The sequence below is a fragment of the Sorex araneus genome, chromosome 10 (assembly GCF_027595985.1).
Source record: "Sorex araneus isolate mSorAra2 chromosome 10, mSorAra2.pri, whole genome shotgun sequence".
Lineage (NCBI taxonomy): Eukaryota > Metazoa > Chordata > Mammalia > Eulipotyphla > Soricidae > Sorex > Sorex araneus.
This window is the reverse complement of record NC_073311.1, coordinates 4049842-4074031: the sequence shown is the minus strand read 5'-3', so window position 1 is coordinate 4074031 and position 24190 is coordinate 4049842. Positions and strand designations below refer to the sequence as shown.

The window sequence follows — 24190 nt, the reverse complement described above, 5'->3', positions numbered from 1 at the left end:
TGTTCCTATATGCTTAGCTTCACCAAGAAATTTTATTTTCTACCAAGAAAATAATTTAATTTTGAACAAGCAAATTTTTATTTCTTATTGTGGATGGAAACACTCTACTTTGCCATGGTTGATAATGATTTGTTGCGTTCTAACCAGGTGAAGATAGTTGCATCATGATAAGCTGTCAATAATTTATCTCTGTGGTAGTATCATTATATGTCAGGAATTAATGTCTAGGTAGTTACGTAGCAATCTGATAGGAGGGAAAAAAGTGCCTTGTCATTTTCTGAGCTAATCATTATGGCTATAGTGTGTGTGTGTGTGTGTGTGTGTGTGTGTTAAATTGCATGAATCATGAATGTGTGTTAAATTGCATATTAAAGTCAACAATCTGAAACTAAAGAACCTGTTTTATCACTGAAATGATGATTGCTTTTGCCGCACATGTGCACAAGTCAGGATTTCACCTGGAAAGCCATCATGGTGGAGGTTTGGTGGTTCCCTCTGCTTCCAGCTCACTCTCCAGCCCTCTGCCACCACAAAGAGAGAATCAGGGCCAGAGAGAGCACAATGGGTAGGTCACTTGTCTTGTGTGCAACCAACCTGGGTTTGATCCCTGGCTCCCCATAGGGTCCCCCAAGCCCACCAGGAGTGATCCCTGAGTTCAGAGTCAAAAGTAAGCTTGAGCACTGTCCCGTGTGGCCTCAAATACCCCCAATAATAAATTAAAAATAAAGAGAGAATCAGGTCATGCTTTACAGACTTGGAGTCACCTTGAGGTTAGAATCTCAGCTTTGCTCAGGACCAGCTGGAACAGTCTGTGCCTCAGTTTCCCCATCTGTATAGTGAGGGCCAGGGGAGTGCATTACTGACTGCCTTGAGACTCCGTCTCCCGAGGCTCCTTAGCCCTGACTGAGGCTGCTGTTGGCCAGCAGATACTGTGTCCAGATCTCACCTGGAGACTATTGCCAATATGCTATGTAGACCATGCCCAGGGAAGAGCAAAGCTCTGAGCGCCATCCCAGCCCTGGTGTGAACCCTGCCCAGGACCCAAAGCCCCCTTAGGACTCATATGTCCCTGGGCTAGGAGTGGAGGCCAGGCCTGGGAAGGAGCAGTTAAAAGCAATACGAAAAGCAGGTGTGTGACCAAGAACATAGGACCTGCCTTGAGGTGGTCTGCACAGGGCACAGCCTCAGGTGGAGGGAGTGGTGGTCCCAGCTGAGGTGAAGAAATGGGGGGCTCTTGGCTGTGTGTTGGAGTGGAGCGAGCATCACTAGCTGGGAGCAGCAGGGGCGGAGCTCGGGACAGGCCCTGATCAGTGAGGGCCCTGACATCTGCCAAACCTTCCTCTGAAGCCTTTTCCTTATTTCCTGACAGCAAAGAGAGAGGCCTGGCAGCCTTCTCAGACCCTAGCATTGCCCTTTAGATGAGTATGTATTAGGAGCCAGGCTGCAATGGTTCAGTTCTACCAGTCAAGACTTCTTCCCGTTCTCAGAACAGAATCTAATGCCAGGGCAAGGAAAGCGAGGGCAGGGGTGTGAGGTCAACAGGGGTCTGGCGGCTGGTGGGATCCAGCCAGGTTACTGCAAGCTCAGAGAGACCTCACACAGAATGAGACTGTAGCTGTCAGATTCCATCCCAAGCTTCAGAGTGAATTAAAACGCTCAAAGATGTGCCTAAGTAATGACCTTGGGTTTAGTTTTTTTTTTTTTGAGAAATGGTCTTATTTTTCAATGAACTTCAGTTCCCCTCCATCCTCCTCCCCCCCACCACATACACACACACACACACACACACACACACACACACACAAACTTTATCATTAATTATAATGTTCCTATGCTGGTGCTGAAAACTCCATCTTCAGTTTCAACATGCACACACAAGTTTCAGTCTGTACTGCTCTCTCTCTTTGGGGCTCTCTTTTCAATGGTTGACTTTGTGACGATAGTGTATCATTGAGTACAGCTGTCCTTGAGAATGTTTTATGAAGCATTCTCTTCTCGAGTACTTATTCATTCATCAATGAATTTATTTTTTTGAGTCACCATGATTTACAGTGTTCAAGTACTGCATGAATCCAGCGTTTCAACACCACAACCCCAGCAGAGTGCCTGCTACCCTCCACTGTGGCCTCGCGATCCCCACTATGAAACACCAGCTCTCTGCTCCCCACATCTCCCCGCCAGGACAAGCTCAGTTCTGAGAGTCTGTCACTCTTGGCTCTTGTTATCCTCCAACTGTGCTGCTTTGCATGCCACATCTGAGAGAGAGAACATGTTCTGATGCCTCCTCCTTGCCCCTGCCCAACTGAGGGAGGAACTGTCTTTGCTCAAACACATAGACGGTATGAAACGAACACAGAGGGTGGTTTCATGGTTTGAGATAGAGTATATGCGTTGGTACTGTTTGTTTCCTGAAAGAGTGAAAGCAGTTTCTAGAGGTTCATGTGTACATAAACATGCCCTCCATGGAACTGAGCTTGGGGACGGGGGTGGGGGCAGCATTGAAAGGGAGGGTGATTAGTGATTGTGAGGCGCAGAGTACTCTGGTGTTGGGGTGGTGTTGAAGTTATTTGCATGGGAGGCCATCACTAACATTATTGTAAATCACAGAACCTCAATCAATAAACAAGTTACAGAATATAAACAAGAAACAGGCCATATTATGGTCCAACTTGTTAGAGGACTCTAATATTTCAGATGTAAAATTTCAGATCTAATAAGAATTCCGGGTGTAGTAATTCAGATGTAAGACATCATAGGCCATAGACCAGTTCTGTCTACCTTCCAGCACTGATACGTTCCTGTTCGACATTTTGTTAGTGTTCTGTGCCCCTTAGCCCTTGTGGTCAGTTCGCATGAACATCAGACTTAACTGTTGCTGTATCCAGTGATGTCAGCATTTCACTTCTCGTATACAAAGGGGAAAAGTGTTGTTGAGCTAAATCTTGCCTCTGTCAGTGAATACCCAGATTGTCTGAAATTCTGATGGGCACCAAGGTGATTCAGATCTGAAAAAAGTGCAGGTTGCTCTCTTTTTCTTTGTTTTGATCGTAATCCTGTTTTAAGAACAGTGTCTTTCTGCTGGCCTAGTGGCCCTGGGGAAGGGCGTCAGGAGTGGGTGGCTGGGGCCCTCGGCGGGAGTCAGACTGGTGACTGAGGCCCCGGGCGGGGGCGGGGGGTCTGGGGGGAGCCAGAGCTGTGTGTGCATGCCAGTTCAGGGAAGAAGACGCTGTCTCTGAGCACCCCAGCCCAGAGGAGTTGGGTGTGGCGCATGTGGGGTGCAAAGCAGGACACTCTGCCCCCCACATCTGCCCTGCAGTGTCAGTGTGAGCAGTTCCTGTCACAGGCTGTTCCGAGAGGCGAGTCATCACCAGGTGACTGTGCAGTTCAGGAAATTCAGGTCTTGGTGGTGCCTCGCTGCCACCCGGGCCTGGTGGGGCTCGACCAGCCAACGTGTGCGAGTGAGGTTGCTGCTCTGATGGGACGGATTTCCTTCTCATTTACTGCGGGGCCAGAAGGGCTGTGGCTCCTGACCCATTTCCTATTTTAATGTGACTGTTGTCCCTGCCTCTTCCTCCCCTGGTGTTATGTTGGTGGCTCTGGGGTGCTGGGGGTGGGGGGAGAGAGCAGACTTGGGGCCTTGCAGCTGCCCAGCCTGGCCCTGCCCGCCGCTTGAGTCTCCCCATGTCCTTCCTCCTCGCTTCTCATCGAGCTCTGACCTCGCTTTAAAAGCATGAAACTGACAGTGATCTTCTTTCCCCCTTTACCCAGTTATTTAACTCTCTACCCACTTTTATCCAAAGATATCTCATCTTTTCTACCTGATGTTTCGGGACACCCTTTATAGCCTAGTCCCCCAAGATACATCAAACTGTGTTTTCTCTGAGCCCCAGGAATGCAGTGAGAGGGAGACCTCAGCCCCCTGCAGGAGTTCCCCGAATGCCCAAATTGTAATCGTATTGGAAAATACAGGAATCCAGGCAGGCATGAGAACATCCGCAATAAATCATAGAGTTATGAATAAATCTTGGTTGTCAGAAGCAAACGTGTAGCCCTTCCAAAGCGCCTGCCGTTAGAATGCAACAAGGCAGCTGTCAGCTGTTTTCTCGTAATTAAACAGCCAATGAGCAGCTAATTAAGACATATGTGTATACAGAAGTGGAAGTGGGTATGTTAATGAACTGTAGGAATCAATTCATTAAGTGAAAATTGTCAAAAGACCAAACATCAGATCAGCATTTCAGCCCCTGCCTCGCTGAGATCATCTACAGGCAAAGGGGATCCCCCAGAGCAAAGCCCAGCCATGCCGGCCATTCTGTGGTCAGCCCACCCACACATAGGGGGCAGAGCTGTGATTGACCCCCTCACCCCCACCCACCATTGGAAATGCCATCTGTATTTCAAAGTGCCTTTATATGTTGACATGTCCAAGGACAGTTTTCCTTCCTATACAGAAGCCTGGATCCAGTCATATGTGGGACCTTTTTTCTTTTTAATTGAATGGATACAGAGTACAAAGCTGTTCAAGGTCAGGTTTCAGTCATATGGTGTTCCAGCACCTGTCCCTCCACAGTGCGTATTTCCCACACAGATGCCCCAGTGTCCCTCCAGCCACCAGTCTGGCTCTATGGCAGGCACATTCCCTCTCCCCTCCCCTCTCTCTCCATCTCCCTCTCCCTCTCTCTCCCTCTGTCTCTCTTCCTCTCTTCTCCTTCTCTCTCCCTCTCTTCTCCGTTTCTCTCCCTCCCTCTCACTTCCTCTCCCTCTCTCTCCCTCTCTCTCTCCCTCCCTCTCTCTTCTCCGTTTCTCTCCCTCTCTCTCCCTCCCTCTCACTTCCTCTCCCTCTCTCCCCCTCTGTCTCTTCCTCTCTTCTCCCTCTCTCTCCCTCTCTTCTCTCTTTCTCTCCCTCTCTCTCCCTCCCTCTCACTTCCTCTCCCTCTCTCTCCCTCTCTCTCTCCTCCCTCTCTCTTCTCCGTTTCTCTCCCTCTCTCTCCCTCCCTCTCACTCCCTCTCCCTCTCTCTCCCTCTCTTTCTCCCTCTTTCTCTCTCCTTCTCTCTCTCCTTCCCTCTCCCTTCTCTCCCTCTCTCTCTCCTTCTGCTCCCTCTCTTTCCCTCTCTCTCTCCCTCCCTCTCTCTTCCTTTCTTCTCATTCTCTCTCTCCCTCTCTCTTTCTCTCCCTCTCTCTCTCTCCCTTTCCCTTCCTCTCCCTCTCTCTCTCTCTCTCTCTCCCTCTCTCCCCTTTTGGGAGTTATGGTTTGCAATACCATTATTCTTTTGGGAGAGTGAGTGGGAGGAGGCACCTCTCAGCAGAGTTCAGGAGCCCTGGGGCCATTCCTGGTGGCTCTGGGGCAGGGCGCCCTACTGCTCTGGTGCAGAACCCAGACCAAGAGCAGGGTTTCTTAACTCACTTGTAAGGTTTCGTTTGTGTCACTGTGTCTCAAGTATTAGCCTCTAGCCTCTCAGGATGGTGCTTCAAAGATCTGCAGCGTTGAAGTTGGTAAGATATATCACAGATTTGAGAGAGACACAAGATCTGAGGGGGGCTGGGGTCATGCCCATTCCCGGGCTGACGGGTCTCCTGAAGGTGAAGAGACACCAACAAGATGGCTGATGCCAGCGAGATTTAGGGACCTAGATTTAGTGGCTGGTGCTGTGCAGGGCTGAGATGAAGCTCACTCTCCTGCCCACAAAGACAAGGATAAAGATGGACCCTTCAGAGGGCAAGACAACACAGGAGGAACAAGACTGGATACATGCATGTGTCTATTGTGTGTGTGTGTCTGTGTGTGCATGTGTGTGCATCTGTGTGTGCATGTGTGTGCATCTGTGTGTACATGTGTGTGCATCTGTGCATGTGTGCATGTGTGTGTAATTGTCAAAGGTAGAAGTTATCATATAGTAAAGGCAAGCGGGAATAGAACCAGTGGGATATGTGTGTGTGTGTCTGTATTGTGTGTGCCCTGTGTGTGTGCACGAGTGTGTGCTGTGTATGTACCTGTCTGAAGCCATAGATTTGGGGACCCAGCCAGGTCAGGGTCCTGGTAACACATCTGCTGCTCCTTTTATAACTGCCAGCTGTCTGGAAAACAGGCACAGTCTGGGTGGGTCATGTCAGCGTCAAGCACTTCACAAACAGTAAATAAGCTACATCCAGACTCGGCACTTCCTCGCACACTTGCGTTGATCTGCCGGACTCTCCTGCACCCAAGTGGCTGCAGCTGATGGACAACGAGGCAGGGCCAGGGTAGCTGTGGTTTGAGATTTTCATTTGCTCTGATGAGTTAAAGGAAAGTGAAACAAGACAACGTATTTTTGTTGTTGTTGTTATTCCTCCAGCCCTGAGACAGAACATTTTGGAACTCCTCCTCATACATTAGTGGTGACATGAATGACTTACTTGTCCAGTCCACTCACGGGCTAACAGCTCCTGGAAGAATATGTCCTCATTTCTCCTGTGCTGTTGTTCATGGCTGGACAGTTCTGAAGGCGCAACATATATTTAAACTTAAACTACACCATTCACCTTTTCTTCCTGGTGTTCTTTCTAGATCCAGACAATAAGCAGAAGAATAGTTCAGTCCCCAGCTCAGAAAATGTTCAAATTTCCTTATTATATACATTCCCACCACATGGTCAGAAGCAGTGCCCCCCAACATGCTCCCTCAATAAATGGTGAACAGAGTAGCAAGCCTGCTGGACCTCTAAGTGGACAGTGACCTCAAAAACATAGAGGTCATGAAATCTAAAAGTTACCTTTGAATAATGATCACATTTGGGAGTGGGAGTGATAGTGCAGCAGGCGGGGCGTTTGCCTTGCGTGCTGCTGACCCAGGCGTATCCCTCAGCACCCCTTGTGGTCCCCTGAGCCTGCCAGAAGTGATTCCTGAGCATAGTGTCGGGAGTAAGTTCTGAGCACTGCCAGGTGTGGCCCAAAAACCAAAATAATAATAGTGATTATGCTTAACAACTGGTTGATGAGCCTCCAGAGATTTTCATGCTCAGCTCTTGGAATCTGGTACAGGCTTTTTTCCATGTGCGGGGGGGCTCCCCCCCCCCACTGCAGGCCCCACTTTGAGGGGAGCCAAAGCAGCTCTTTAGGGCCGAAGTGCCCTTCTGCGGATTTTCTGTGAGACGAAGGCTGGTGTGGGGCATCTGTGTCTGGGGGACAGACTGCGGCCATCAGCCTAGTCTGAATCAGGAGAATGAGGCATGAATAGTAAGGACCGAGACTTCAGGGAGAGGACGCTGAGCTTTGTTATTGGGGCCCTGGGGTCCAAGTCCCTGCATTGGTACTTCCATGGGACAACTTGAACAAGTCTCCTGCCACCCCGGTGTCATTTGGGCTGTCTGAAAAACTCATAAAACTGGAGTGGCTCCAGAGCAGATTCTTGGAGCCATGCATTTTGACTGCGAACTGAACTACAACCTCGTGCAGCCCGGGGAGGGATTTTTTTCCCTCTCCACCCCATTTTTCTGAGCGAAAATGGCGGCAGCGGCAGCAACCACGCGGTGAGAGCCACCCTCTAAGACCCCTACACCAGGAGGTAGGACTTTCTTTAGTGACGTAGCCTGTAGGTGATCCTGGGAGGGGAGGTGTTCCCGGCGCGCCTTCCGCCCAGAGATGAACCAAGAGCCGCGGCACGAGAAGCAGAGCCTCCCGCCTACTGACTGTGATCCTGAGGTCTCCTAACCCATTTTGGCACCAGAGCAGATTCTTGGAGCCATGCATTTTCACTTTTACCAAGGAAGAGAAATTATTAGATGATGCTTATTCAGCAGGCCTGATTGTTGGGGAAAATTTCCAATCAACAATAGTGAGTTCTGTATGGAAATATGAAATGTACTCAATATATAGAGAGAATAATGGGAATATCATCAGCTACTTAGATGGGGGGTGGGGTGGGAGGGGGGTGTATTGGGGTTTTTGGTGGTGGAACGGGTGCACTGGTGAAGGGATGGTGGTTTAATCAGTATTTGACTGTGACTTAAACCTGAAAGCTTTGTATTTTTTTTGTTTTCACGGTGGTTCAATAAAATATTTCTTTAAAAAAAAAAAAAAAAAAAAAAAACTGGAGTGGCTCATTGTGGACCAACAACACAAAGTTGGCAACCTTCCTTCTCTTTTTCCTCGTGAAAGATGGCTATTCCCTCTTGTTCAAACTGGTTTGTATGTCCGGACAACATACACCAAAGTTTTGGTTCAATATATCAAGGATGATTTTTTTGAAGTTCCATGGGTGATACTGAAGCTCTCTCTGTTTCAAGTCTACGGAACCTGATGGTCATTCGCCATCCGTGGAAAGGTGGTGACTGGGGTTTACTCTTTGCGGCCTGTGCACGTGCGTGTGCCACCACTAGGTGGCGGTGCTGTGCTGCAGCCATGCCACACTGCCCAGTCCATCATCAGGGCTAAGTTGGCAGCAGCTGGCTGCCACGTCCGTAAATTAGGCTCATCGTCAGCTGCTTTCTAACCACCAGGAGAGGCGGATGCTTGGGACCGTCAAGGAAGTGGTCCACGAGTCTGTTCCTAAGAAGTGATAGTCCAAAATTAGGGACTTAATGTTCCCCGGCTAAAACCAACTGAAGGCATCCCAGTGCTTTCTTGGTTCATCCAGCCCAGTGGGGTGCAATGGTTTGCTCTGCGTCTGCTGGCTGAGAACTTGAGTCTCAGCTCCCTCATTCCAACAGGGGCTGCTGTCCTGGGCGGCTCAGCACCCTGCTTGTGCCGGGAGTTAGGAAGGCCCCTGCCATCTCTGCTGACTCCATGGGCTCCTTTTCCTTCCACTCCTCAAATCCTCCTCCTTCCTAGTGCACAGGCTTTGACACTTTAGCGGGTCAACTTCCAAATCCGCAAGACTCTGACAAACACTGTGTGATGTGAAAAGGGGGTTTTGTTGCTCGTTACTCTTTCGGTAAAAGAAGAGCAAGAACTGTGAGGTCTGAAAGTGCAGCATTTGGTTGCAGAGACCCCCCACAAGACACCCCATGACCCTTCTGTCTTCTGTTTGATAACTCTCCTGTGACTCCTGTTGACTCTGGCCAAAGGAAACAGTGCTCCTCCCATCCCAGCTGGACCACTCCTGGAACACTTAGCAGTGCTCACCCCACTGAGTTCAGGCAGAATGAATGAACCGGTGAAGAGGATGCTGTACTCTACTTTCCCGAGTCTTCAGGGCAGGGGCATCTGCAAAGACATCAAGTCCTTTGCCAGGATGCTAGCATGGGCACAGGCATTGCGTCTCATCTGCCGATGCTCAGAGCACATGGCGATGCCTTCTAGATCTGCCCCGCCTCAGAGAGCATAAAGACTTGGCCATCTCTGGTGGCGGGGCTGTGTCCCTGGAAAAGGTGCATTTGGGGGTCCGGTTTTGTGTGGTTGCTAAATAAGCATAAGTGACAGCATATCTTTAGAAAGATAAAAAGTGACTAGACAGGGACAAAGACTTCTGGCCAGAAGTGAGAGGAAGTCACAGTCAGTGAGATGGTTTCTCACTCAGCTAACCCATGCCTGGAGGCAGCTGGAGAAGAGGAATCTTTAAAGCATAGGCGTGCCGGTGCTGGGCCTGTGTTCGCTAAACCACAGTCAGGCGTGAACCATGGGTTATGCACCCCGGGGTCCACATGTTGAACCCCTGGGCGTGGCAGGAGAGGGCTCCTGTCCAGGTATTCACCCCTTACTTCTTTGGGCAGCTGACAGGATACCCAGTGTTGGAGTACTGGGGGCAGCCTTTGACTCACGGGAAAGGGAGAACGAAAGTTTGTTCTGGAATTAAACTCTAGTCTGGCCTTACCGCAGGCCAGATGTGGGGTTCAGAGCACCTGCCCGTGCTCCTGTTACCTGAGTCCAGGACACTCTGGGCAGCTGCCTGCGAACACGCTCAGCTATGCCCCCTGATCTACGGGAGCTGACACCTGTCAATGTAAATGACACCCACCAGGACAGTCAGGGGCTTTCTCCAGGCAGCTGAGAACCAGGAGTGCCAGTGAGTGTTAGGAAAAAGAAGTTTATTCCTCTCTTGGGGCTTTAGAGAGAAACACAGCACCCCCTCACAACCCTCACAAAGCCACAACACAGCCTGAAGGAAAGACCCAGCCCAGTCCGTGTGTGGGTGTGTGTGTGGGTGTGTGTGTGTGTACCTGTGTATAATAGGGGCAGAGATAGATTGGTAGAGTCAGAGAACCATGCTTAAGATGGGCAGGTCTGGGGCCAAAGAAAACATGTACCACTTAGGCCTTTTACAAGTTTCTTCAGCTGGGAACAGCAGCGTTTGGGAGGAGTTTGGCTCTCTCTCTCTCTCTCTCTCTCTCTCTCTCTCTCTCTCTCTCTCTCTCTCTCTCTCTCTCTCTCTCTCTCTCTCTCTCTCTCTCTCTCTCTCTCTCACTCTCTCTCTCTTCCCTTGTGGAGTTAAGGGCACTGGTCTCTAAGTCCTAAGCACTTACCTTGAATGAGGTCAACCCGGGTTCCATCCTAGACACCCCTTAGTGTCCCCTAAGTCCCTCCTGGAGTGATCCTTGAGTGCAAAGCCAGGAGTAAGCCCTGAGCACTGCCAAATGTGGCCCCAAAACCAAATAAATATATAAGAGCTTCATTAGTCTGATGTATTTGGTCATTAGACTAATGGCTGAAACCTTGTTCTGAGATGGTCAGTGACAGGAAAAGGGCTCCCGAGGGTGAGTCTCCTAGAGTTTGCTCCTGAAAGATGCCTGCCAGGATGCTGGTTCACTATTTTCCAGAACCACACAGCCTGGAAACCACAGTCCCCTGCGGCTAGGCCTCTAGATGTGAAGGCGTCAGAAATATAGAAGAGGGGCCAGGGAGAGTGCTCAGAGAGCTGGGCTCGTCTGCGTAGGCCCCGGCATCTCGTCCCCATGCCTTCCACACACTGTGGCGGCCCCGGGAGGCCCCTGCTCCCTGAGGGGCTCTCCAGCACCAGACCCCACCACACCACAGGCCCCATCATCGAGCCACTAGGGCAGAGAGTTCCAGAGAAGGGGAAGACACAGGAGAAGACACACTCACAGATGGCACTGGGCTGTCTCTGCCATCCTCGTCCTTGTTGCCCCTGCTAAGGTCTCTGGTAGCAGGACTAGCTGGCAGGACTATGGGCATTTGAGATCACCCTATGGAGCTCTTTGGTCATGTGCTGGATGTGAGAACTGAGATGCCAACTGAGATGTCCAAAGCCCCAAGCAGTGTCTGAGAGGTGTGCCTGCTTCTGGGTTTTACATTTTGGAGGAAGGTGGGGAAAGAGGAGAGACTGGAGAGAACCCAAAGAAGAAGTCCCACTGTGAGCGCAGCTGGGGACAGAGGTGCTGCGATTCAGTTCTGCTCTGCAGTCATGGGATCCAGGCGGGAAGTCCGCCTGGCACCTGCGGCCAGGCCGTGGGAGCTGCGGGGCGTGGTGGTGTCTCCCGGAGGCAGGCCTGCCGTTCCCGGGACTGTGCGGTCCTGAGAAGGAGCAGACCACCCAGGGCAGGCCTTGCATAGCACACCCTGCTCCAGAGCCCAGACCCCCACAGCCTCCTCCATCAGGCTCTCATACTCAAGCTCCCTGCCCTCTGTCCCTTACTATCCCAAGACAAGGTCCCCGGCCACTAGGGACAACCCCTCGGCTTCAGAGCCTGTATGAGGACTCAGAATAACCCCTCTTAAACCTGGTGCCCCATTTCACTCTGTGTCTCTGACTCAGTTTACTCAACTGAACACTGGTGATGCGGGTGCTCACTGAGGGCTATCTACCTTTCTCGCCTGAGTGTTGCCATCCATTCTCCCCATTTTGCTCCGAAGAAAGCATTACTTCTCTTTTTTTTACTCATAGGGAAAACACACAGACACACAGACACACAGACACACAGACACACACACACACACACACACAAATGTCAAAGATTCAGGTACTGTGAGAAAAGGAAGACAGTGAGACAGCTTCACAGTGAGAGCCGGTCTGAGCCTGGGTGGACTTAGAGTGTGAAGGAGACCATGAGAGGCCTGGTCCCAGTCCCAGCGCCACCCCTGTGTCCGGCCCTGAGCAGCTTGGCAGTGGGAGGTGGAGGGAGAGGTCAGTGCCCGGCCCTCTTCCTGCCCAGCCTGATTTCCAGCAGGCAAGGATTGACAGATGAGGTCATGTGCATCGTATCTCTGGACTGGATGAGTCCCCCTGGCCATCACGAGACAAAGCAAGCGTGTACCAAAGAGTACACACTGTTTCACCTGCAGGTGGCAGAAAACTCAGAAACCAAGAGGGACAAAGAAAATTGAAATCTCCTGTGATTTCACCACCCTGTGTCTGCAATTCTTGTCATCTGGGGCATCATTTTTCCATGTTCTTTCAAGAGTGACAGTTTTGCCCCATCTGCAAATAACTGGTCTCTTTAGTTCTTTGGCTGCTTTCTTAATGGACAACCAGTCACACCTGTATCACCTTTCCCCATCAATAACTGCATTTCTAAAGTAATGTTCCAGCAGGTGGATAGCCAAGAGGACTTCCGGGTCACGAGTCCTGAGTTCTAGGAATTTTCTAAAACTGTTGAGGCTACAGCCATGTCTGTGATGAACAGGCTTGCAGATAAACCTTTGTACCCTTCTGACTGCTCTTTAAAATGTGTTGCTTGCTGGTGGAAGGAAGTTGATAGTTGATCACTGGTGGTGGATTGGTGCTAGAGCATTATAGATGTCGAAAACTCAACCATAATAATTTTGTAAATCATGCTCCCAGGAAGAATCTTTGTATGGGAGAGGGCCCTTGTCACTTTGCCCAGCATTTCAGTTCTTCAGGAATTTTGTCTCACCTCCTTGTTCTCTTCACTGCGGTCATTTGCATTGCCATGAAAGACCTAAAGACACAAAATACTCTTTTGGACTTCATTTCACGGAAATGCCTGTTACCTTCTTTCTCTCCTGAGCATATCACTAGCTTGCAGAAGCACAGAGACATAGGCCACTAATAAGATGATAACCCAAAATATCCCATTGCTAGCAAATAAGAAATGTGTTTCTAAGCAGCATAGGATTAAAGACGAAATCATTTTTAAAACACCGGAGAATGTTTTGTACCAAATGATAATGAAAATGCTATATAGCAAAACTTGTACATTGCTGGTAAAATGTAACTAAAAAAAACTTGCAGCTTTAAGAAAAGAATAAATATTGTGAGTTAACGGGCTAGTAAAATACAAGCCCCAAAGTTAGCAAAATTAAATAAGTGGATGCATAAAAGAATGAAAAAATCATTGCAATCCATAGATCCTATGCATCTTTGTACACCATCTTATTTCCAAAATGAGTACTCATTTTGTAAATAAGGAGAACTAATAGGACATCAGATTGGGTTTGTAAAATTTAAGGGCCCACAGGCCAGAGCAATAGTACAGCAGGGAGGATGCTTGTCTCTCACGCAGCTGACCTGCATTGGACCCTCAGCATCCATTATGGTCCCCCCCAGCAGAAGTGATCTCTAAGCACAGAGCCAGGCCAGGTGTACTGGGTACCCAGGGTGTGACCCCCAAACAAAACAAACACAAAGAAACTTAAAGGCTCTGATGCAGAACACATGTGATCAATTACCAAAGGGTTCCCAATCTGATTACTCTGTCAAGATCATCCATACTAGTGTCCTTCAACTTCTTGGGATCACACATTCGAACCTGGAGTGCGCAGAAGGCCTGAGGAGTGGTGGGTTCAAGTGAGGAATCAGAGATCGTCAGCAGTGCTCGGACTGCTACCTGTCCAGGCGAGGCTGCCTCTTCCCTTGTCTTGGGGCATTCTAGAGGGGGGCTTTGTATTCATTTCACTAGAAAGATTTTGGAGTTAGGGGTTAAAGTCAAGTCCATTTGTGCTGTCCCATCACGGATGTTGCTTTTGATCACCAGAGATCACAGCAGGGCCTGATCCTGTGTTGTGGCTATGGGCAAACTTCTGTGGGAGTTCAAGAAGGTTTTGCCTGTGTCAGGGACAGAGGATTAGACTCTGGGGATCCATTTGACTCAAGGAAAAAGAAGTGACTTTAATTTCATTAATGGTCTCCTGGACGATTCTGCTACCAGTTTAATTCCCCATTAAATATTAATGCTACTCATTGCTTAGTATACTGCCTTTAGTAGCCTACCACTCACTCAGACACTAACCTGTTTTATATTTTATGACCAAATTGCAGGGCTTTTTCAGAAGAAGTCAGCAAAGCAATGCCACCTACTCCTGTCCTCGTCAGAAGAACTGTTTGATTGATCGAACCAGCCGGAACCGTTGTCAGCACTGTCGGTTACAGAAATGCCTTGCCGTGGGGATGTCTCGGGATGGTGAGCATGCAAGCCGGGCTGGTGGGGTTTTGTGAACGTCCCCCAGATCTGTCCCATCTGCCTTTGCAGCCTATACTTCCTCTAGTAGATGTCTGGACCTCAGCAAGTCACCTGCCACGCTGGCGGGGTAACGTGGAGCCAGGTAACCTCTAGTTGACGCTCAGACATGACTGTAGGTAAAATGATTGAATTGACTTGTCCTCTAAGGCAGCATTTGTCAGGGGCCTTGGAGGACAAGTCGATTCCTGGAACTCCAGCATTATGGAACTCGGGCTACTTGGTACCTTTGTTATACCAAGAAGCTTATGGGTAGTTGAGATGAATTTGCTTTTTTAAAATGCTAATTAGGTGTTTTGAACCACATGCCAAAGTCAAATATTTGTACATGTGGAATGTGAAAATAGTGCAAGGTCTGGCTCTATGATGAATATTCTTTTTATTAAAAGAAACTTATTTTAAGATATAGAGGCCATCTACCATTCAGTGGTGAAACATTATGAGATCTTCCTGGAAAACTATCTTAAGAGCCCTGAATAATCAACACCAGGTTTTAAGAAGTCTATTCTTATACATGGAAACGGGGCAGAAAGTACAGTGGGTGCTTTTTTCTAAGGACTTTCCCAAATATCCTGGCTGGAAGGCTCTATTAAGAGAAACTTTGAAGAGAACATCTCTTCTGATGGAGCTCCAGCCTGTGAAAAATACTCTGTAATGCTGCGCAGCACTTGACAGCCTGCCTTCCCCATAAATTACGTGTTCTTGGGCCTGCAGACCTACCAAAGCCTGAGTTACAGCTTCCTTCAACAGTGGGCAAAGGGGGTCTCTTAGAATATGTCAAAGCAAAGGCCAGTTTTTTTTCATTCTTGTTTTGTTTGTTTGTTTTTGTGTGGAGAGGATTGGGTCACACCCGCTGGTGCTCAGTGATGGCTCCGGTGGGGCTTAAGAACCATACGTGGTGCCACACATAAGAGAAGCAACTTAATCTTCATGCTATTTCTCCAAAAATCAGCCTTTTGGTATCAAAAGATGCAAACCACAGAGCCTATGCCAGATCTTCCTAAAATATCTTGATATGCTTTTCTGCACATTTCCTTTTTCATAGACCATTTCCATGAAACCAGCAGTTTTATATATATATGTATATATATATATATTACTTATGAACTTGAAAGTTAAAATGACACATTGTATGTTCAATTCCTTGAGAGCCGATACTTGTTTGAGGACCACACTGGGCAGTGCTAGGGGCTACTCCTAGCTCCATGCTCAGGGGATGCTCCTAGCAGTGCTCAGGGGACCATGTGGTACCAGAGATTAAACTTGGGCCTCTTGCAAGTAAAACCTGGGCTCAATCTATTGAACTTTCTCTGGTCCTATGAGTTGATAGCTCCATTTAACTTACAGAATGTATAATTATTCTTAACATTGAGGTAAATGTTTAAAACACAATTCAGGGACCAGAGAGGTGGAACAGTGGGTAAGGTGCTTGCATTGCATGCAACTCAGGTTCAGTCACTCACCAGGAGCGATTACTGAATGCCAAACCAGGAGTAAGTCCTGAGCACCATCAGGTATAGTTTCCAAACCAGCAAATAAATAGAAAAACCAAAATTCAGACTCAGAGTTGGACAAATATCATTCATAGAACCCAGAGCTGTGTTTTCCAACTGGACACCATATGGCAGCTAGGGGAACTCCACGATAGAGGTGAAAACACTTAAGTAGAGGCTCACGAAATGAGACTGGGGGGCTGCTGGTAGTACAGGCGGACCACAGGAAGGAAACCATAGGTGACCATGGCTGGAAAAAGGTTGAGAAAGACTCACCAAAGAGATTTAAAAAAAAGTGGGTGCTGTGTGAAGCTTTATGGAGTGTGAAGTATGGTGTTTGTGTTTTTTCTGTGTAGGGTATAGAAGGTATTTTTTGTTGAGGGTGTGCATGAGTATGTGTGTGTGTGGGATGTAGGGTATCTTTTATATGTGCAGTTTGTGTGTTCTGTGGGCAGGTGAGACTATGTGGGGTGTCCCATGGGTGGTGAGAAAGTGTGAGGTGTTCTGTGGGGGTGAGAATGTGTGGAGTGTCTCTGTGAAGGTATGAGAATGTGTGGTGTTTTCTGTGGGGGTGAGAATGTATGGGGTGTTCCATGGTGGATGAGAATGTGTGGGTGTTCTGTAGGGTGAGAATGTGTGGGGTGTTCTGTGGAGGTGAGAAAGTGTACAGTGTTCTGTGGGGGATGTAAGAATGTGAGGGGTTTTCTGTGGGGGTGAGAAAGTGTTGAGTGTTCTAGGGGGGGATGTGAGAATGTGAGGGGTATTCTGTGGGGGTGAGAATGTGAGGGGTATTGGGGAGGGTGTGAAAATGTGAGGGGTGTTCTGTGGGGGTGAGAATGTGAGGGGTGTTCTGTGGGGGGTGAGAATGTGTGAGGTGTTCTGTGGGGGTGAGAATGTATGGGGTGTTCCATGGTGGATGAGAATGTGTGGAGTGTGCTATGGGGGATGAAAAAGTATGGGGTGTTCTGTGAGGGATGAGAAAGTGTGGAGTGTTCTCTGGGGGTATGAGTATGTGAAGGGTGTTCTGTGAGGTGTGAGAATAGGTGGGATTTTCTGTGGGGGTGAGAACGTGTGGGTGTTCTGTGGGGGTAAGAATGTGTGGGTGTTCTGTGGGGGATGTGAGAATGTGTGGGGTGTTCTATGGGAGTGAGAATGTGTGGGATGTTCTGTGGGAATGAGAATGTGTGGGTGTTCTGTGGGGATGTGAGAATGTGTGGGGTGTTCTATGGGAGTGAGAATGTGTGGGTGTTCTATGGGGATGAGAGTGTGAAGGGTGTTCTGTGGGAGTGAGAATGTGTGGGTATTCTGTGGGGGATGTGAGAATGTGTGGGGTGTTCTGTGGAAGTGAGAATGTTTGGGTGTTCTGTGGGGGGTGAGAGTGTGAGGGGTGTTTTGTGGGGGTGTGAGCTTGTGGGAAGTATGTTCTGTGTGAGAGTATGTAGAGGCTGTGGGAGAGATTGGGAGGGTGTGGGTGGAAATGTGTTTGAGAGTAGGGCTGTGTTCTGGGGAGGGGTATTCTCTGAGGTGTTCGTGAGAGTGCGGGAGTATGTTCTGTGTGAGAGTGGGGATTGGGTGGGAATATGTGAGAGTGTGTGTGTGAGGGGGGAACTCTCTGTGTGTGCTGTGAGTGTAGAGAACGTAGTTGCCTGTGTTCTGTGTGAGTTGGGAGAGAGTGGGGAGGTGGCCCTTGACAAGACTGTGAGTTGCCAAGCTGCCTGTCTCCGCGAGGTTCCTGAGGAAAAGCGTTGTCCATGCGTGTTCTGGCCTCTCTCCGCAGCTGTGAAGTTCGGCCGGATGTCCAAAAAGCAGAGAGACAGCCTGTACGCAGAGGTGCAGAAGCACCGGCTGCAGCAGCAGCAGCGAGACCACCCGCAGCAGCCAGGAGAGGCAGAGCCACTGACGCCCACCTACAGCATCTCGGCCAATGGGCTCACGGAGCTGCATGACGAGCTGAGCACCTACATCGACGGGCACACCCCGGAGGGCAGCAAGGCCGACTCTGCCGTCAGCAGCTTCTACCTGGACATACAGCCCTCCCCGGACCAGTCAGGTCTGGACATCAACGGGATCAAACCGGAACCCATCTGCGACTACACGCCCGCATCAGGCTTCTTCCCCTACTGCTCCTTCACTAACGGAGAGACCTCCCCAACGGTGTCCATGGCAGAGCTAGGTAATGCTTTGGGCGCCTCTTGCCTGAGGTGGAATGAGCGTGGCTTTGACCTAGAGCTTCTGGGGAGGGGCCTAGCAGGACAATCACCTGCCATGTGGACCCCTTACATCCCTCCTGCCTAGGCCAGTGTGAGCTCATAAAACCACCCCCATTTTTGCTCCTTTGTATTCCAGTCTGGTTTTATGCACAAGGATGACAGCCCATACAAGAATGTCTTGTTGGTTCCCATGCAGAACTATAAAAAAATGTTAGGCTCTTGAAGCCATAGTACAGCAGGTAGAGTATTTGCCTTGCACATGGCTGATTCAAATCCCCCAGCGCTTCTCTATGGTCCCCTGAGCCTGCTAGTGGTGATTCCTGAGTGCAGAGCCAGGAGTAACCCCTGAGCACTGTCCGGCATGGTCCAAAAAAAGCAAAAAAATTTGTTTATCCCTGAAGTCAAGAAATAATACAGCAGGTAAGGCACTTGCTGTGCATGTGGCCAACCCAGGTTAGAGTTCCAGCATGACCAGGATGGCTCCCCCAGCATGACTTGTAATGACCCCTAGATGAATTCCTAGGGATCCCTCGTCATCCCTAGATGATTCCCCAGGAGATGGTTGCCCCAGTACCACCAGGACTGAGTGCAGAACCAGGAATAAGCCCTTAGCACTGCTGGGTGTGGCTCCCAAACAAAAAGGGAACAAGAAAGGAAGAAAAGAAACATTTTGTCCCTTGTTAAAATTTAAACCTAAGTAAACACCTGAAATTTCAGATTTTCAGTTCTTGTGGTGGGGGGGCTGGACTTTTGAAGGACACAATTTCCTGATCTCATAAAACATCTCTAGGGCAGCACTCTCTCTCCCACCACCCCCTCAATCTCTCTCCCAGCCCCTCTCTCTCCTGCCCCCCTCTATCTCTCCCACCCCGTCTCTCTCCTGCCCCCTTCCACCTCCCCTTTCTCTCTCACCCCCTTTCTCTCCAACCCCGCCCCCACTCCCACCCCCAATGTCTCCCCTTACCTCTCCCACTCCCCTCTCTCACTCTTCACTTCTCCCTGTTAAATCAGCTGTCCAACCCCTGTATACTGAGTATCACCACCCTGAAATCTTAAAGACCGAATGCTTCTTAAAGGAAAATTGGCTTCTTTACATACCAAAATGTATTAGCGATGAATATTGTTGACAAAACAGAGAGATGCCAGGGAAGATCCTCATGCCAAGAAGAAAGCCTTATTTCCTGAGAGCTCTGGTCCTGCTGCTTCCAGAGCAACATGACCTAGAATTGTTGATAGCGCTGAAAATGGGGAATCTTTCTATTTGCAGGATGTTGTGTTAATCCCCTCTATTATATTTAATCGATTTTTAAGTACAGCACTATTATTAGGGAAACTTTGATAAGAACCTTTGCAGTTTTTGCCTTTGATCTGGCCCTCCCAAGGATTCCTCACACAAGGTTATAATCTCTTGGGATATTTCAATTAGTGGCTGTGGAGATGACTCGCTTAATATGAAGAGAGGCGAAGACTTCAGAGGGAAAGAATCTGCAGGATCTGACTTGAGCACAGAAAAGTCTCAGTTCACAGAAATAATGGTTGTGGTCTTTAGATAACTCCTCCACCTCTGTCCCCCAGCACAGGGCTTTAAGTGAAATTTATATTTCTGGTAAAATATTTCTCCAAATAGAACAGATTGAGTGCACCTTACGTTTTTTCACACAAGCACCTCTTTATGGGTCTAAATTTAAATCCTCAGGAGCAGGGACATTTTAAGTTTAGTCTTTAACCACTGAGCAGCATTAAAGGTACACTGCCGCTCTTTTGATTAACAGAAAAACCTCTGAACTAGAAGCCAAGCTGAGCAGAGGTGTGTTTGATTTTTTTTTTTCTTGAACTAGAACAAAACCCTTCCATTTTTGTCCCGAAGTCTTGCTTGGTGGAGGCTTAAGCAGGACAGTCATGAAAGTGAAATTTCCAGAAATGAATAAGGATTTGATTGAAAACTGATATGGTCTCATGAAAATGACCTGTCTCGATTTAATCTTGTCTCCACCACATCAAAAATACTGGTGGATCTGTCCCAGTTGCCTGTTCAATGTTCTAAACCCTGAAATGAATCTGCAGAGCTGAGCCAAAGTATTACCCTTAAACATGGCACTTCGCTCCATGTGCACTAATGCCTGAGTGGGCTGGAAAAACCATGCTGACCCCTTCCTCACTGCCCTACAGATGAATTTCCTCTTCTTTCTTCACACTAAATTTGCCCTCTATTTATGCACTTATTTTCTCATACTATCTCCATGTTCTCCTAAGTTAGGGATTTTCACATGCATTATAGTGTTTCCCGGGATGAATAAAATTTAGGATTCCTCCCCACACTAAATAAGAACTATTTATTCTGTTACATTAACATGTACAGGTTGATTCCAGAGCCCATACAGCAGGCCCAGAATTGCTGCCCACATTCTGCCAATTCTCTGAAGCTGCTGAGTCTCTCTGAGGGTTGAAGTCCTGCTCTCTTTCTCTCAAACTCAGAGCCCTGGCTGCATGTTAGGCTAGATTTCATCCTCAGACTGAAAACAAATCAAGCCAGTTTTGCTTTTGATATTTTTTATTACCTGGCTCTTACATTCCAGAGGAATAGTCTATGTTCATGGAGAATAAAAAAGAAAATGACAACTCTAACTGCATGGATTTTATTGTGCTCAGCAGATACAAACTGGCAGATTGGACTAAGCACAGTGAGCCAGTCTATGTGGATTCTGATCCTCATTTGCCATCGGCTATAGCAGCCAGAATAACAGTATAAGTCATGTGAACTCTGTGGCAAACGGTCTCCCTGTCTGTAAAATATAAAACACACACACACATGCACACTTGTGAGTCTAGAATAGAGGTTTCCTATTCTAGAAAACCTCTATAAGCGCTATCAACCGATTTGACCTATTGGTACTGGCTCCTATTCAGAAAAAAAATTCCTCAGCACCCCTCTAGAAGTTCACCTTTTTTAAGGGAAGAAACTGAAAGTGCAGCCCTTGTCCCACCACCAGTGACATCTAAGACCACTGTAGCTCCCCACTGGTCATTCCAGCAACACCCCACCAGGAGGCGCTCTAGGAAATGATGTAGTAAGTACTATATTGTTTCTAATTATTATCATGTATATCATCACTATTAAACTAAGGAGAGTTTGGACCAGATGATATATAATGTTCCCCTCCACTGGGAAACTCTGTGGTTAGTTCATGTAGAACTCAGAACTTCCCGACTGCAGTCTGGAGATCTTGACTGCAGAACTCCCATACTACTTAAGTTCTCTTCAGCCAGATCATGTGTCCTTGACTTAAACAGAGACTTAAAAATAGTAGTGTCTCAGGTCTTATGCTTCCAGACCCCTGGGGCTGGGCTCAGAGCCGCAGTCAGCAGTGGCAAGCATGTAGCTTGCCTCTACCGTTCCTTGGGGCCTCGGCCTCCCGTTCTACTTGCACATGCCTTCACACCTGGCAGGACATGGTGAGACAGTGGGGACCATGGAGAGGGGGACATGACATGGGTTCTTACCACATTACTAAAGAGAAGCATGATCAAAAGAGAAATGCTCCGAGCCCCTCCCGCCTCCTCAGAGGATCCCCCCAGAGATGAACACTTCGTCATCACTTTCCTTACCTGTCATTTCCTACGCACACAGGTAGCTGCTTGTCTCTGAGATGTTATTTCTCTTTCCTCATCTCTCCATAAGCATCATCGATCCTATAAAGACAGGAGTTCTGGCTCCTTTCAGGTTCTCTGTTTCCTTGTCTTCTGTGTTTCTTTGTTTGTTTGCTTCTGGTATTTACTACATCTGTTTCCATGTGTCTGTTGCCAAGTAGACTCGTTCCAGTGTGTTGCATGCCTCTGAGAGCCTAGTCTCTCAAGCTTCCTGTAGGTGTACCTGACTGTTTTCATACAGACTATCCTGATTCTTCTTGACAAAGCAATAACAAATCACCAGATAGCCATGCTTATTCATGTTGACAGTTTGCATTCAATATGATTCTTTTATTATTTTATTTAATTATAGTGTTTGGGGGGCCATACCTGGTAATGCTCAGAGGTTACTTCTGGCTCTGTGCTCAGGATTTTCAGGATTTACCCCTGGTGGTGTTCGGGGGACCATATGGAATGCTAAGGATCCAATTTAGGTGACCCACGTGCAGGGCAAGAACCCTACCTGCTGTATTATCTGTCTGTCTCAATAACAAGATCTTTTTTTTTTCTTTATTGGGTCACACCCAGCGATGCACAGGCATCATTCCTAGTTTTGTACTCAGAAATTACTCCTGGCGGTGCTCAGGGGACCATATGGGATGCTGGGAGTCAAACCCGGGTCGGCCGTGTGCAAGGCAAACGCCCTCCCTGTTGTGCTATCATCTCTCCAGCCCCAACAACAGGATCGTTTGAAATGACTTTCCTAGCCTCTCTTGTAGGAGAATCATTTGGGGATGGGGTCCTCTGTTCTGCCCCCTCCCTCCGTCTTGCCAGTTTACTCCTCACTGTCCTCCCTTCTAGGGCAAGTATTCCAAATAAGCTCCTGGCTTAGTTGCTCCCTCCTCAATGTGGCCCTTTTGTAGGCCCTCCTGCCTCTCTCCTCCAAGCAGCCAACCACAAAGTTTACTCCTTTTCTCCCTCCAGAGACAGTGTGCTGTGCGGCATCACCCTCTAGAGGGTTCCAGTCCAGATTCTCAGTCACCTTTCAGGAGTGGACTTTGACCTGCTCAGACTTCTACTTTGATGCTCTCACTGTCACGTCTCTCTCTTTCTCAAAGGTCATCTTGCTCCTCTTCACCAACAATCCCTCAAAAGGGGAACTAGCCATCTGCCCACACCACTTTCCCCCTGCCTGCCAATACCTACCCATCTTTTGGAATCCAGCTCCACATGCTTGACTTTTGCCAAAAAGCATCCTTCTGCCCCTTCCCCTAAGATAACACCCGTTTTGCCCTTTTCTGACAATGATCTGTTATTCTTGTTCTTCTGCTCTAATTCAGTGACATGCGTAATTGCCTGGTATGCTGAATCATTCTTTTAGCATGTCTAGGCTCCAGATTCTAAGTTCCTAGAGAAACATCTTTGGCATCTGTTTCTTTAGTTGACATCTATCTCAGGATTCCAACTCTTATACATGCCATATACTCTCATACATAATATGACAAATGTTTACATAAGCTGTCTGGGATCCTCCCCATTCTCAATTTATTCTAAATGCTAAAGTCATCGAATTCTCAGAGAAGACTTTTGGAATACTGTTTTACTCACTTTACATGTGAGGAAATTAAAAAATCAATACAGAGAGTTTAAATAACTCATCCAAGAGCACTAGCTAGTAAGTAGTAGTCCTGATTTTCAGACCCATGCACTAGTATTCCAGAGTTAAGCTCTTAAACACAGACTTTCAACCATGCTTGTTCTTCTATTTGTGGAAAAAATAAAACAAGAGTTCTCATCAGAAAAGGGTATCATTTCTTAACTTTTCCAGAGTAATCCTCCTTATGGCAGTGTAATGAAAAATGTACCTTTCTAAAAATGCCAGACAGAAGCTATGTCAATCATTTTCCATAGCTATTGAGGTCAATATTTTTTCATTCCCAGCCTTTATGCAAAGGCACAGATCCAGTCTAGGTCATTCGGGTTGGCACAGAACAAGGTGAAGGTTAGTCAGGATAGTCTTTTTAACTAGTCCTTATTGTAAAAGTCATGTTTTGCACCTGTAGACTCATTCCAAACTGCTTAATTAAAGGTATAGAAATAAAGACTTATTCCACATGTTCTTTTACACTCACTACTTTTAAAATCAGTGACTAACCAATTTTCCAGACCTGACTTTTTATGACCATGATTTCCTGTTTTCTCTTTAGAACACCTTGCACAGAATATCTCTAAATCACACCTGGAGACTTGCCAGTACTTGAGAGAAGAGCTCCAGCAGATCACGTGGCAGACTTTCCTTCAGGAGGAGATTGAGAACTATCAAAACAAGGTAAACATAAAGGGGGAAAAGTTTTTTTTTGTTTTGTTTTGCTTCTGGGGGCCACACCCAGCATGCTCAGGGGTTACTCCTATTCTTTATTCAGGAACTACTCCTGGTAGCACTTGGGGGCCCATAAGGGATGGTGGAGATCTGCCCCAAATCAGCTGTAACCAAAGCAAGTGTCCTACCTG

At 47.9% G+C, this 24190-nt stretch overlaps 1 protein-coding gene across 4 annotated transcripts in view; it reads left to right on the top strand.

The window, feature by feature from the left end:
• The window catches only part of RORA (RAR related orphan receptor A), a 745063-nt gene that overhangs the window by 703993 nt on the left and 16880 nt on the right, over nt 1-24190 (top strand). For all 4 annotated transcript variants that reach the window (XM_055118527.1, XM_055118528.1, XM_055118529.1 and 1 more), the window contains 3 exons: nt 14151-14292; nt 17620-18015; nt 23887-24008. In XM_055118527.1, coding sequence (XP_054974502.1) covers nt 14151-14292; nt 17620-18015; nt 23887-24008 — 660 coding nt within the window. The remainder of the gene's footprint in view (nt 1-14150; nt 14293-17619; nt 18016-23886; nt 24009-24190) is intronic.